Source organism: Daucus carota, chromosome 6 (assembly GCF_001625215.2).
Source record: "Daucus carota subsp. sativus chromosome 6, DH1 v3.0, whole genome shotgun sequence".
NCBI lineage: Eukaryota > Viridiplantae > Streptophyta > Magnoliopsida > Apiales > Apiaceae > Daucus > Daucus carota.
In genome coordinates, this window is record NC_030386.2 from 26,886,816 (window position 1) to 26,900,400 (window position 13,585).

The following is a 13,585-nucleotide window of genomic DNA, read 5'->3' on the forward strand; positions in this document are numbered from 1 at the left end:
AACAACCAATGGGATTTTCCTTTTTATTTTATTATATTCCACGGATATGGTATATGTCTTTTCGGTAGTCAATATTGATTATAGATATTTAGCTTTTTGTTTGTCAGAGACTCGGAATATATTTTTTAGCTATTGATCACAGTATTCCATCATATTCAATTTTAACTAGTATTTTTTTTTTTTTAACTATTTGAATTTGACCAAAAAAATAATGTCCCTGTTTGACAAAAAAATCGTTTAATAATACTCGAAAAAATGTTTCTAAAATTATCCCTAGATTTGACAGATGCCAGAGTATTAAAATGAGCAGTACTAGTAGTATCTGGATTAAATATAAAAATACGTTTTTAAATAAAATGATTTATATCACAGAATTGAAAATTTTAACTGATCCATGGGAATATAAGAGATTAGTCTCAGCTGTTATTTATCTAATACCGATTAAAACATGACACTGTTCACTTAAATACTCCTTAAAACTAATTTGAGATTTAAAATAGGAACTTTTTTTTACCTTTTTCACTGGAGTTTTCCAGTAAAAGTATAGAGAAAACTAATTAAGAATTTCAAAATTATATCTTACTCCATTGACTAGTTGATCTTTCTAATATAGTTTACTTGGTGAGTTTCGGAGCAAAATATTAAAAACCCAACAGTTCAAAAATTTTACTAGATTAGGAGACGTTCAGGTGAACTTATCCATTATGACTTATGACTTAACATATGATGATAAATTGTAGTTTAAATAAAATGTATGTTTGGGTTATTTTGACTTATTAATAACTTACAGATTATTAAAAATATAATAACAAAAATAAAAATGATTCACTGGTAATTTATGACTTATGAGTAATTTATTTATTTTTAAAAACAAAGAGTTCAAAAAAATTTAAGACATTGAAAAAAGTACCTCCAACTTGTGGTTTTAAGTCGGTTTCTAAAAGTCTAGGCCTGACCAAAAAAAACTTAAAGCCTGGGCTTTATGCTCTAGGTATTTGCAAACTTAAAGCCTGGGCTTTATGCTCCAGGTATTTGCACCATAGTTCATCTCACTCGATATTTACCATCCCCGTCTATAATAACACAAGCTAAGAGAGTTATTCACATGTGTCCATACAGAGGAGGATATGATGCGCTTCAACACTAGCTCCTCCCAGCTTCCAAATCTTCAACTGTCTGCTGAGTGGAAGTACCTTTTGAAGCTAGTCCACTGAAATTTCTATCATGTTGCTGGGGCACAGTTTGAGTACTTGCAAGCTGTGCATTGCAGGTAGTTGCAGCATCCGGCACACGCCCGTTTACGAGTGATTCCTCCAACATTCGGAAATATGCATATGGACCCCAACCTACAAAAACATATGTTAGAACAAGTTGGCAAAATCATCTGACTTTTGACTTATTCCTATTATCACAGTCAATATAAATATAATCACATTAAAATGATACTAGGAGTAGCAATATTATAGCAATTGTTGATTTATTTAGGAATGAAATAATGCAAAAAAAGATATTTTCAGACACAATTAAGGGCAGAATTAGAGAAATGAAACAAAGATCCAGCAAAAGAGGAACTTCTTTGCTAACAAAACAAAAATAAAAGGTTAAAGACAAAATGGATGAGCAGCAAAAGAGGAACTTCCTCGCTAACAAAATAAAAATAAAAGGTTAAAAACAAAATGGATGAGCAATTTGAGTCGCACAGATAATCCTAATCCCAGAAACTGGCTGAGCTTCTTCGCTAACAAAAAGAAATAAAAGGTTAAAAACAAAATGAATGAGCAATTTGAGTTGATCAGATAATCCTAGTCCCAGAAGTTGGCTGAGCATAATGACAAAAGCAGAAACCCGCAGAAAACCTCTCTACCAAAAATGACTCATACCCCAATCCCTTTGCTAACAGGGATTTTTGTTGTACTTACAGTAGCGTCTTGCATATGTTATCAAAAGAGGCTGTCTACCTGTACTTGGTAGGACTATTGCACATTTAGTATCCTAGGGTGCTGAGTGCTGACATGCTGACAGGAGGTTATGTATTTTCTTCCATTGCTGCTTTTTAAGAAAATCAGCTCAATGCATATTGCTCGTTTATAGTATCAAGCTTGATATTGAGATAAAATTTAGCTCATTCATAATCTCAGTCAAACACGAATGAACTTCTCTCAAATTGTACACTGAGCTGCTATGAACTCTCCATGCATTTACAGGGAACTCTATACTAATGAAACTAAATACTAGCAATAAAACTACATAAGTTAGCAGAAGGATACCTTGACTGTGATAGGGAGGCGGGAAGAACTGCAAATAGCAAAATGTGGCTATTGTCAAACCTGCAAAAGTATTTTCTCGATAGCTTATAAACGAATTCACTACTATATAGACTTAATAATGAAGACTAAAAATTTAGCTTTATTCACCTATGAGACCTCCAGCAAAAACATCCTGCCAGTGGTGCCAATAGTCGTCCACTCGAGATATCCCAACAAGTGATGCAATTAAGAGGGGGAAGAATACAATGCAGAGTTTTGCAACATGGCCTCCGCGATCGAATGCTTTTACCTTTCCAGATAGATAGAGTGACAGAAATCCCATCCCAGCAAATGACCCTGCAATTGTTTAATCGACAAGCTAAGAGGTGGTCGGACACTTATATTCTATTATCATGTGAAACGATCAGAGTCTTTCGAATTATGCATCTCTGAGATGAAACCTCATTGAAATTAATATGCAATCAATAATTTTCACACACACACACATATATATATATCAATCAGAACAATCAAGCACATTTGGGAGTATTTGCAACTCACACGCAGTATGTCCACTTGGAAAACTTTTATGCCCTTCTCTTACGGTACTTCTGTTACCATGACAAATAACATTTCCCCATTGATCATAGACCTGCATAAAAAGCATATACCAGGTTCCCAAATTTAAAAGAACATTGTAAAACACACAGAATCTGCTTAAAGTAGAATTTCAGTCTCCAAAAAGAGCCCATATTTGCTGGTTTATAGCATCATACATCTTTTCCGTCAGGAAAACAACGCCAGAAAAAGTCTGGCCGAGGTCGACCAACAGCATCTTTTATTGCATCTGTAATAACCGCAGTTACTAGAACAGAGAATAAGAGGCCTGGTATAATGTAAGATCAAAACAATTGTTAATTTACTTTATATTTCAATAAGAGCAAATGTATAGCAAGATTAAAGAACATCACCTAATATGGCATGATGAAGATCATAAACATCTCTCCTACGAAGATAGAAGATGAGAAAGATGACCATTGGCAGAGCAACTGCATATATCTATCAACCAAAGAAAAAATGAAACAACATATGTTAATCACACTAATCACAGCAGCTATTTATGATGAAGGAAATGATTATGACAAAGGATAACTTACAGGAACAGCCCATATTGGAACAGTGTTGCTTTTTAAGGGGAACTTGAGATCACTCATCATATCCTTTCCAACATACCGATAAAATGGGTGAATAATATTTAGAATGACATCTATCACCACCAAAAGTATTAGTATCAACCAGTCATGCATGTGTGTCCTTGCCACAGTATATCCATGAGATTTTACAGTATGTGACCCACTCTGTGTCTGCATCATCCTGTTCAGCAACTGAAACATGTGGAAGAATATGAGAATCAGATTAATCATGCTCACAATGTAATCATGCATGTCAACCATAGATTCCTAGAAAATAAAAAACAAAAATGAAGTTAGCTCTTCGAAAGCTCTAGTATTCGATATTGAGAATTTATATCGAACTTTTTTAATTAATTTAATGAAGGAAAAACGTAACCTAACAACAAGCCCGGGATGGTTATCCTCTTACGTGATTGCCAAGAGTGGAACTGTTCAAGTCTCAAATTTGTGGTGTGCGTGCCCCGGGGGGGGGGGGGGGGGGGGGGGGGGGCGATGACAATTAATATTGAGATGTGGACTTACTGACAAATAGTATACATACTGACGTGTGATATGCATCCAAAATGAGATCTAAACCCGAGTCAAAAATTTAAAACTGAAAATGGTCCACGGTGCCACGAAGTACAAATGTCACCATGTTGTTGCTCAGTTCTTGGTGTATTTCCAAGTAGAAGCGGAAGTTCTGAAAATTAAGGCAATTGATCAACGATGAGGAAAAGTGGGACATGGATCCGCATGAATTACTCAAAGGTGGGATACATGATATAGACCCTAAATCCCCAAGGAACAAAATAAACAAACTGATAGGCAGTCCATAAAAGCTCTCTAAAAATCCATTTAATCAACTCAACAACTACGCTACATCTCTTCCTGCAGTAGCAAGCTACTTAAATGCAGCTCAGGAACTCCACATCCTACAAGAGTGCAGCATTACCCCAGACGCAAGGTATAAAAAAAAAAAAGGATGCCGATGCCAAATTTAAGATGAAAACAGTATGGAGAGAATTATAGCAGAGTAGGTGATAAAAAAGCAAGTTCAGCTAAACCAAATGCTTAATTTAGAAACTTCATCTCTAAGATACAATTATATACATGAGTTTAGATATCCAACAGATAAAACATTATATACAAGCTAAATAAACAAACCTCTCTGTTCTTGGATTCTAACAAGGGATAGTAGAGCGAAGAAGAATTTCCAGTATTAATTGCAGAAACCTCCAGTCTATGGCTCGGTTCATCCTGGATGACCATCAATACATGAGCCTTCAGCATGATAAATTCTACTAATTACAATATCCGATTACCATGAAACTTATAGTCTACTCTAATGCCATTAATAATAAAATTCAACATGTGTTTATTAAAAAGCAGAGGAAGCCAACAAATAAACCGTAATACCTTAACATACTCCCACAAGATTCAAAATGTCATGTCAACTGTGACTCAGCAAGTTCACTCAGAGTGTTGTACAGTTTGAAGTAGTAAAAAATTAGTTCTGGCACCAATACCAAACTCCAAGTTCATGATATTTGTCCAATCTTAACCGATTGAGAAGCATAATATAGTAATTCATGTACAGCCACAAATCAATGAGGATAGGCAACTAAATTTACAACTGATCAATTATTTACCTCAGCCTGACATATTCTTAAAACACAATTTGGTGAACAATCTATCAACATCAGTCTTCCTATAGTAAAAAAACGATTTGCTCTGTCTGTCAACAGCATTAATTTTGGTTACATCCTTAACTGGAATTCAAATATATTATATCCCTGTCACAACCCTCACAACAAACACAGTGTCTTAATAACGCCTCGAGCTGACAAATTGACGCCCCCAACACCAAAATGCAAACAACTGGCCATCTCTCTAACTTTCCTGCTTCACCTAATTAATTTACTCATAAATCCGACAACCAGTATCTCTAACCTTGCAATAAAATACATACTGTAATAGATACAGCTAATCAATTTTAATCCAAAAAAGTGGAGCATAGGTAAATACCACTACTATTAACTACTACAATCGGAAAGTGTTAGTAAAAGCCGCGAAATGTATATAATTATAGTTCTAACACTCCTCCTCATCCGGTAACAAAATCTCACTACTATACACAATCCCTTATGAATAATAATGTGCAGCAGAGAATAGCTTATATAACAAGATATTTAACCATAATCAACAAAAATTAATACACTGAAGTGACAATCTAATGAATAGTAAATACAGCATAGTGTGTGTGGGTACCAAAATGGAATCCGAAAATTCTGAGAAGCAACAAACCTGTGATGAAGCACGCAAATTGTTAAGAGAAGAGGATTTCATATAGTAATTTTTTTTTTTGACGGAAATTTCATATAGTAATTAATTATATACGATAGTGGAATTGGGATTACAGATAAATAGATGGTTGGAGATATGGTAATTAATATACAAAAGCAATAGCATACAGGTTGATAATAGTTTGTAAATAAATATAGTTACTACCTGAGTTCAATTCAACAGCAGGGGAATTGTGAGTTAAACCCTTGTGAAATTGTGGGCATGGAACACGCGTGAAGAGTGAGTGGTGAGTGAGTGAGAGGATAGGACTCGGTGACTCGGACTTGTTGTTTATGTGTTGGCATGGGTATCGGTGTGACACGTTTTTGTTGGACTGACTGTGCACTGGAACTGGGCCCGCCTTTTTTGACGGACTCTGATTTATCTTTTCGGAGAGCCCAATTCAGAGGATCCAAATGTTTTTTTATTACCCCATACCAAGGATCCAAATGCTGCTCGTATTATCAGTTTGTCACACGTGCCTGTTTTAATATTTTGATTTTTAACTGGTCAAATTAATTAAATTATATTTAATTAGTTATCTATTTTGGGAAAAGAATTGTTTCTAAATAGATGTCTCATTTTGAATTACAAAACATTTTTTAACACATATTTCCTAACTTACCCTAAATTCCAAGTTTCAATATTTGACTTTACAATTACTCATACTAATCTATGCAATAATTATGGGCATATGTGAAAATAATTTTTATAATTAAACACTCTTTGATATGTGTGTTTTTTGCAAAATCCACAACTAAAAGGAACGAAGGGAGTAACAAATTTTATCTTTTTTTTAAGCAAATGTAATCTTCTCATTATAAAAGATCATCGGCTAAAATGCCAAGCAGCTCAGATGGGACAGAACCCTCTCTGAAGTTCCAATCTGGATTAGAACTAGAAGAGCGAGCTAACCAATCAGCTGCTCTGTTCCCAGACCGTTTAACAAAAACAATATCAACATTGTTTGTGGAATTTAGAATCCATTAATAACAATATAACAAAATTTATCTTAGTGTAAACAATATAACAAAATTTATGATTTTAATTAATAATAAAACCGTGCCCGGTAAGATTGTAATGCTAAATTTAAGTTTTCTCTTTTTTATTTCTAATTTAGTTGAATTACTTTGAAATGTACCGCGGGTTTGGATTATAAAATTCCCATCTGTGTATCAAATATGGGAATGTTATGAAATAAATATGTGGATGACTTTTGGCTCTTTGATTTCTCCCATGACCTTTGACTTTTAGTTTTCTCCCATTGATACTTGAAACTCTTGACCTTTCATTTGTATTCTAAAGACCTATATAAAGGCTCTTGTATGTATTGAGAAGGTGCAAGTAATACATAGATGTTATCACATTCTCTCCTCTCATTTCATATACACTTCTTTTGTATTATTTACATAACACGTTATCAGCACGATTTGCTCTCGTTCTTGTTACTTTGATGCCGCTTCTTATGTTAAGAAGTCCAACACTACAACGTTTGTTTGTATCCAAATTTAAGTGGTTAAGGTTTGCTCTTGTACAAGGTATGACTTGTCCTTATTATCAAAAGATCGGAGTTCCTTTCTTTCATTTCAAAGTAAAGAGTTTTTGGAGTGATTAATCTGAAAATCGACCATGACTATAAGATTATAAGGTACACATCTTTATCATCTTCTTCATTTTTTTTAATGAAATGTTTTAATTCCTTATGTTCGACTAGTGCTTGTTCATATTTCTCCTAAAATTCATATATTTCTTTAACAAAGAAATTGAATATTTTAGACTCCCCGAAAAGATCTTTTGTACGTTTACCTAATATTTTTCCAATTCCTCTCTTTATTATGTCGAATTATGAAATAAGCTTAAGTTATTGATGTGATTTTGGAATTGGTACTGATTATAAAAGTTTAAATTGCATTCTGACCGGGTTCTGAGTTTTATATTATTTTGGTTTTCTGTAATTTATTTTATTGTGAGATGGCTACATCTTTGTTTTTTATGAATCTTAGCATTTTCAAAGATAAATGAGCTATTTAAAATTTTTGTGATTTGCATCTTTTCTTGTAGATTATTTTGGATATTACATATTGTCCTTTTCAAGCTTGGTAAAATATGATGTTATTAATGTACCTTGTGTTATTCCTGGAATATGATAATGCTTTAAGTTTAATACATGTAATTTTATTGGTGATGTATCTTCGCCAAAGTTTAAAATTTTAATGATGATCATATTATTTAGATATAAACTTGTATTTGTGTGTTTCTTATTATACCTTGGTAGAACTCCTGCAATTTTTTATAATTGGTGTGATTTATGTTAGAATAATTCAACAAGAAATGATTATGCACAAAATATGTTAGAATTGATTAATTCTACAAGAATGATTTATGCTAGATTGATTTATGTGATTTTTGTGATTTGAATGAGACATCTTGTGACACATTTACATAAATCTGTTAACTCTACCATTATACCTTTCGCACATGTTAGAATCTTTGTATCATGCATTAATCGAATATTTGTGAGATACTTATTTTTACTAATAAAATCATAAGTTATTAGTGACTCACTAATCCAAAAGTTGTACATGATTAGTGGATAGTAAGTCGTCCTAATCTTTAAAAGGTCATGAGTCATATGTGCTCCACTTTGTCCTAAAAAACGATTGTTCTCAAGTCATTATCTATTTCATATGAGTTTAAATTGATAGTAAGCTTTATTAATGACTTGGCTAATTTTTCAATGAGAGAGATAAATATTCCATATCATTCTTATCTATATACATTATGTATGACCTCACCTCTAGTCTTTATCAATGTATCTCAGATAAATATATGCTACACAGATCTTTGTTTGTCCATATTTAATCTTTCTATTTCGAGGACACCTCAAATTTTGAGATAGTCTAAATTTTTATATTATGGTTTGATTGAGATGGCTTATGTGCACACACTATGTCACTTGTAATAAGTTGTCTTGCTCACATATTAAAGAATATTACATATGCATGATTCAAAGTTCAAATAAGCGACATTATTTGATCTCCATGTGAAATTCTTGATAATTGATAGTATGTTAATATCACTACTTGCCTTATATTTATAGTTGATTTAAAATTAGCGTTGGTAAAAGTGTTTTTTTTTCATAAGTTAAATGATGTTGGTATTATCGACAACACCTATTTGACGATGTTGTTTTTAATAGATTGATTGTATATGATTGCACCTAGTAGTTGCACGTAATAACAACTAGAAGTTGTCTCTATATAATAAAATTCTTTTATCATCACACATTGACGTTGTGTTTAATTTTTGTGAAATTTCTAATGGATATTAATCATATTTTTCATAAATATAATTTTGAGCGAGGTCTATAAAATAAATGTTGTGTGTTTAAACACTTGATTACATCCCAGAAGAGTGATATAGTAGAATAATATTCAAATCACGAGTTTATCCTAGATGATATAATATCCCTGAAGGATGATTCTATATAAAGAATAGTATAATATTTGGATATAATAGATTTTAATTGAATAAATATTATATTGTATCACGTAGATACAATATTATGAAATTGATGAAATATTTGGATTGTTAAATTCATGAGTTGATATTGTGACTAATGTGATTTACTAAATTTGAATTATTGATAAAAGTATTATGTATTGCAACAAATGACATCACACCATAATGTGATAATATTAGAAATTTAGAGGATATCAACCATGATAGTAGCAATGGTCATGTTATTACAAATACTTTAAGTCATATTTTTATTATGTGTATAAGAAATATTTATCTTGAATGATATAAAGATGACTAGTAGCAATACTTCATATCTAAAATGAGTCATCCAAAAGGGAGGATTATATTTGATGCCTCATTATAGTTTTTCTAAATATAAGATTCGGGAAGAGAAAGTATAAAGCTCCGGAAGAGCATGTATAAGGTTCTCGAATGTTACTCCAGAAGAGCATGTATAGTATTGATGCAATTATTCTCTCCCAAGAAAATTGAAGAATGAAATTTATATAATTTATTGCATTGAGATATCAAGTGCATTTAGATATTGAGTCTATTTCATGACATTAAAAGTATTTTGAAGAAAGATTCTCCACTAATTTATAATAAGCATAATTGAAATTGATTTTGAAGTAAACCAGAAGTTTACTTATAAGTTTACAGTTTGGCATGACTAGCTAAGCCACCTCGATTTAATAAAGGTGCGAATAATGATTGATATTTTATATGGACTTTTGTTGAAGAACTTGTAGATTCTTATTCTTATCAGTGATACATATATTATTTGCTTATAAGGGAAAATTGATCATCAGCAAGGATATAATTGTGATTTATCATCTTTGAGAATAAATTAATGAAGATATTGCATGAGATAAAAATATCATATTGTTGAACAGTGAGATATTTTGTGAAATATATGGTTGTATATAAAGTTATTATTAACTCGCAGCCTGAAGTATGCGAGATTCATTATTTAGAATATATATTTATAATGCTGGTGCATCTCATAATGAGTATATCCGTCCATAAAAATTACTGAATATTTTGTATCACATATTTATCGATTCGCATCATCATATAAACAAATTTTCATAATCTCTCCCCATTTAAATAAATTATTTGGTCATCACAGATTTTCCACCACGTTAGTAAGATCGATTCCTCAATTGGATATATATTACATATGAGTGCATTTGGAATCATCATTATGTATTTGTTATGACTTGATTTAATGAGTTTGTTTTTCCAAAATCAAGGGGAGAAAATAAATAGCCGGTGAAAAAGAAATATGAGAATGAGTTATCATTGTCTCATCTTGATCCTCAAAATAAAGAATATGAACCAGAAGTTCATAAGATAATTCATTTTGATGACCAGAAAATAGTGACTATGTCGTAAACACCGGCTACATATGCTCCTATGATATAAATGTCGCACAAGGACAACCTCAAGATACTACTATGTCTAAAGAACGCCTGAAGCGTGATAGACAAGTTGGTTCCATATCTTATACAAAAAGGTGAAAAGGAGCAATAATTGATGATGGCTAAATTGATAAATCAATAATTTTTGAGGGATCTCCAGAAGAGATTGTATTGAAGGATCTCTTGAAGATATTATAGACATGACAGATTAGAGAAAATAAAAGTAATGAAAACTATTGAGATCTCGATATATTATGTCTTTTCCAGAATAAAGTGGAACCATAAATCGAATCGACGTCGATGATATTTATAGAACTTGAGGTTATTAACAATGAGGATCATGAAGCAGAATCTGTTAGAAAATATTTATAAAATTGGCCAAAGAATAAATGATATAATTGAGGCAATTATAAAGAAAAATTATTTGGACCAGTAGTCCTCTCACACCAGAAGTTGTGAAAGTGGTGCGTCCTACGAATCATTATCTCTTAAAAAAAATATAGAGAACTTTTTGAAACTGCAGTTCACACACCCAAAGGTGTTAAGTCAGTGGGATATGAATGATTATTTGTGCGAAAACCAAATGAAATTATAGAAATGTAAAGCTCAAATAATTGTATGATAACCTTGTGTTGGTTATGAAGAGTAATAGTACTTGTGGTGGAAATGATTATTTGATTGCGAAATAATCCCGCAATATGTGAAGGTTCAGTTTAAGTTTTATACGACCCACTTGACAATTATCATCCTAGAAGGATCTTAACTGCCAGAAGCTGTATAACAAACTCTCGAGAACTATACCCTCTCAAATGGAAAAGGGATTCGGGACAAATACGTGTTATCATTGTATATCAAATTATAGGTGACAACTCATAAAGTCTCTGGCCAGAGCAGATGGAAACTAGAATGTGTTTCTAGTTAACATTGAATTGAGTTGCACCTGATGTTATAAAGTTTTTATTTAGTGTATATATTGAATGGAGAATTGCTCTTGGATAAATGATACAGTGTCATATGTGAATCCCAAAAAGATTATAAATACACGATAGTACACTAACTTTTGTGAACACTTGAAAGAAATTCTCGGTCCTGAAGTACCGTATCTAAGTAAACTACAACCTGTTTTATCATACACGTTTTGACATAATTATTTAAAGCAAGTCTCCGCTTTCGATTAGTGTTCATTGTTAAGGGATTGCTCGCTCTAAAGGCGTGTTAATTCTGAAGTACAAAATGATAATTTTATTCGATCACTGTCAACCTATATATTCTATAAAGTTTAAAGCTAATTTTGCATGCATAAAGAAATAAAGGATCAAAAGTTGAATAAATTATAGTGGAGATGCAAGTAATACATAGATGTTATCACATTCTCTCCTCTCATTTCATATACACTTCTTTTGTATTATTTACATAACAGGGAAGAGATTGTTTAATCACTACAGTATTTTTGTAACAAAATTTTATTTTATTTTTTGATTATACCCAAAGCGATTCTCTAATCATTTTAAAAATAACTGTCGGCAGCTTTTGCTTCCTTCAAGAAAGTAGTCTGCATATTCTTGAGTGTCAAGGGTTCGCATACGTACTGGCGTCAAAGCAAAGAGTAACAGCACTTTGAGAATGTTGACCGGGAGTCCTAATACTTTCACTGCCTCGGCGCCAAAGAAAAACACAGGTAAAAACTAAAGCAACCATGTTTAATCATTGCTGCTATTAGATTTTAAGTTCTTACACTACCACCTCCAATCATATCTGTCACTGCACTACGAACATATAAAAATGATTTGCGAGTCCGATTTATATCTCGAACCTCAATCAAATTTTTATACATGATAAATTTAAACATACAGTTATTTATTTTGTAAATTTGTTACTTGTAAAAAGCCATAAGCATTTATAATAAAATGAGAATGCTAACTTTTGTTTCGAGATTATTTTTTTACCAAACATTTAATTATTTATAAATCTTAATTTACTTCTCACTTCTAATCCACTTCTTTACCTTAAGTCAGAAGCACTTTTTTTAAGTTTACAAAAACGTCTCCCTAGTAAATATATTATTTATTTTGTTGACACAATACTTTTCGATGTTTTCGTATTTTTATGGCGACAACAAATAGTGCTAGTACTGCCCGGAGTATACGATACAGCAGCAATAAAAGATGACAGAGCTCGCTTTACATACAAAATTCCTCACACCATACATTCATTAGCGCCTGTCCTTTGCTTCCTCCTTGACAAAAAAAGTGTACACAAAACAAAGAATCTATTCTTCTTCTACTCCCATCTATGACCCTTACCAAAACTAAACCAAAACACAAACTATCCATCAATCAGATCTGAAATCGCAACTGCAATTCACAATCACATTCATTCAAGATCCATAGATGGCCACACTCCAGAAATTCAAGCTGCTAGCCACCCAATGCTCCATCCCCAACAGCCCAACACGAAGCCCAACCACCAGCCCAATCATCCACCTCCGCCGCCGCAAGACTCTCCGCATGCTCCTCACTCGCGGCGCCACCGACGTCTGCAATAGACTGCCTCCGCCGAATCAAAAACCTGAGTCGCCGGAGAAGAGTGGGAAAAATAATAAGCTCAAGGATTTGTTTGTGTCTTCGTCTCCGTCTCCGCCGAGATCTGAGGAGGAGTTGGGTGATCGGGGGAGTGATGAAGCGGGGTGGAGACGGGGCGGTGTTCGGGCGGTGCGGCCGTGGTCGGTGGCGCTGCGGCAGCGCTTGCTTAGGAAGGCTTGGCGACCGGTGCTTGTTACCATACATGAGTGAATAGTAGGACTACACTTTCTGTTTTGCGTATTTGTACGGATGATTAATACTATTAATTATTAATAATTTTGTCATTTATTTTTTAA

General features: G+C 32.9%; 2 protein-coding genes across 10 annotated transcripts; one reads left to right on the top strand and one right to left on the bottom strand.

The window, feature by feature from the left end:
- Window positions 1–878: 878 nt before the first annotated feature.
- On the bottom strand, window positions 879–6,065 carry LOC108224848 (putative lipid phosphate phosphatase 3, chloroplastic). Of its 9 annotated transcripts, XM_064080355.1 has the most exons (11): window positions 5,930–6,050; window positions 5,690–5,725; window positions 4,586–4,678; window positions 3,962–4,121; window positions 3,404–3,631; window positions 3,218–3,305; window positions 3,023–3,132; window positions 2,808–2,898; window positions 2,415–2,603; window positions 2,268–2,327; window positions 879–1,346 (listed from the first exon to the last, which is right to left on the bottom strand). In XM_064080355.1, exons 4-11 carry the CDS (start codon window positions 3,995–3,997, stop codon window positions 1,144–1,146), a joined length of 1,005 nt encoding a protein of 334 aa, XP_063936425.1. In that variant the 5' UTR covers window positions 3,998–4,121; window positions 4,586–4,678; window positions 5,690–5,725; window positions 5,930–6,050; the 3' UTR covers window positions 879–1,143. The 9 variants fall into 9 exon arrangements, with proteins under 9 accessions (XP_063936425.1, XP_063936426.1, XP_017255073.1 ...); XM_064080356.1 differs by lacking the exon at window positions 5,690–5,725 and having other exon boundaries at window positions 5,930–6,065; XM_017399584.2 differs by lacking the exon at window positions 3,962–4,121 and having other exon boundaries at window positions 5,930–6,049.
- A 6,763-nt stretch (window positions 6,066–12,828) lies between these two features.
- LOC108226480 (uncharacterized) lies at window positions 12,829–13,585 on the top strand. The gene has a single exon (XM_017401446.2). The coding sequence runs from the start codon at window positions 13,098–13,100 to the stop codon at window positions 13,497–13,499; it is 402 nt and encodes a 133-aa protein (XP_017256935.1). The 5' UTR covers window positions 12,829–13,097; the 3' UTR covers window positions 13,500–13,585.

What these genes read in the sequence shown, in the direction of transcription:
- LOC108224848 (XM_017399582.2), bottom strand. Translation starts at nt 5,767, where the DNA reads ATGAAATCCTCTTCTCTTAACAATTTGCGTGCTTCATCACAGGTTTGT. An exon ending in TAGAATCCAAGAACAGAGAG is followed by an intron (nt 3,632 to 4,585) that starts GTTTGTTTATTT and finishes CACATGTTTCAG; the next exon opens with TTGCTGAACAGGATGATGCA. An exon ending in TCCAAGTGGACATACTGCGT is followed by an intron (nt 2,604 to 2,807) that starts GTGAGTTGCAAA and finishes AAACAATTGCAG; the next exon opens with GGTCATTTGCTGGGATGGGA.
- LOC108226480 (XM_017401446.2), top strand. Translation starts at nt 13,098, where the DNA reads ATGGCCACACTCCAGAAATTCAAGCTGCTAGCCACCCAATGCTCCATC.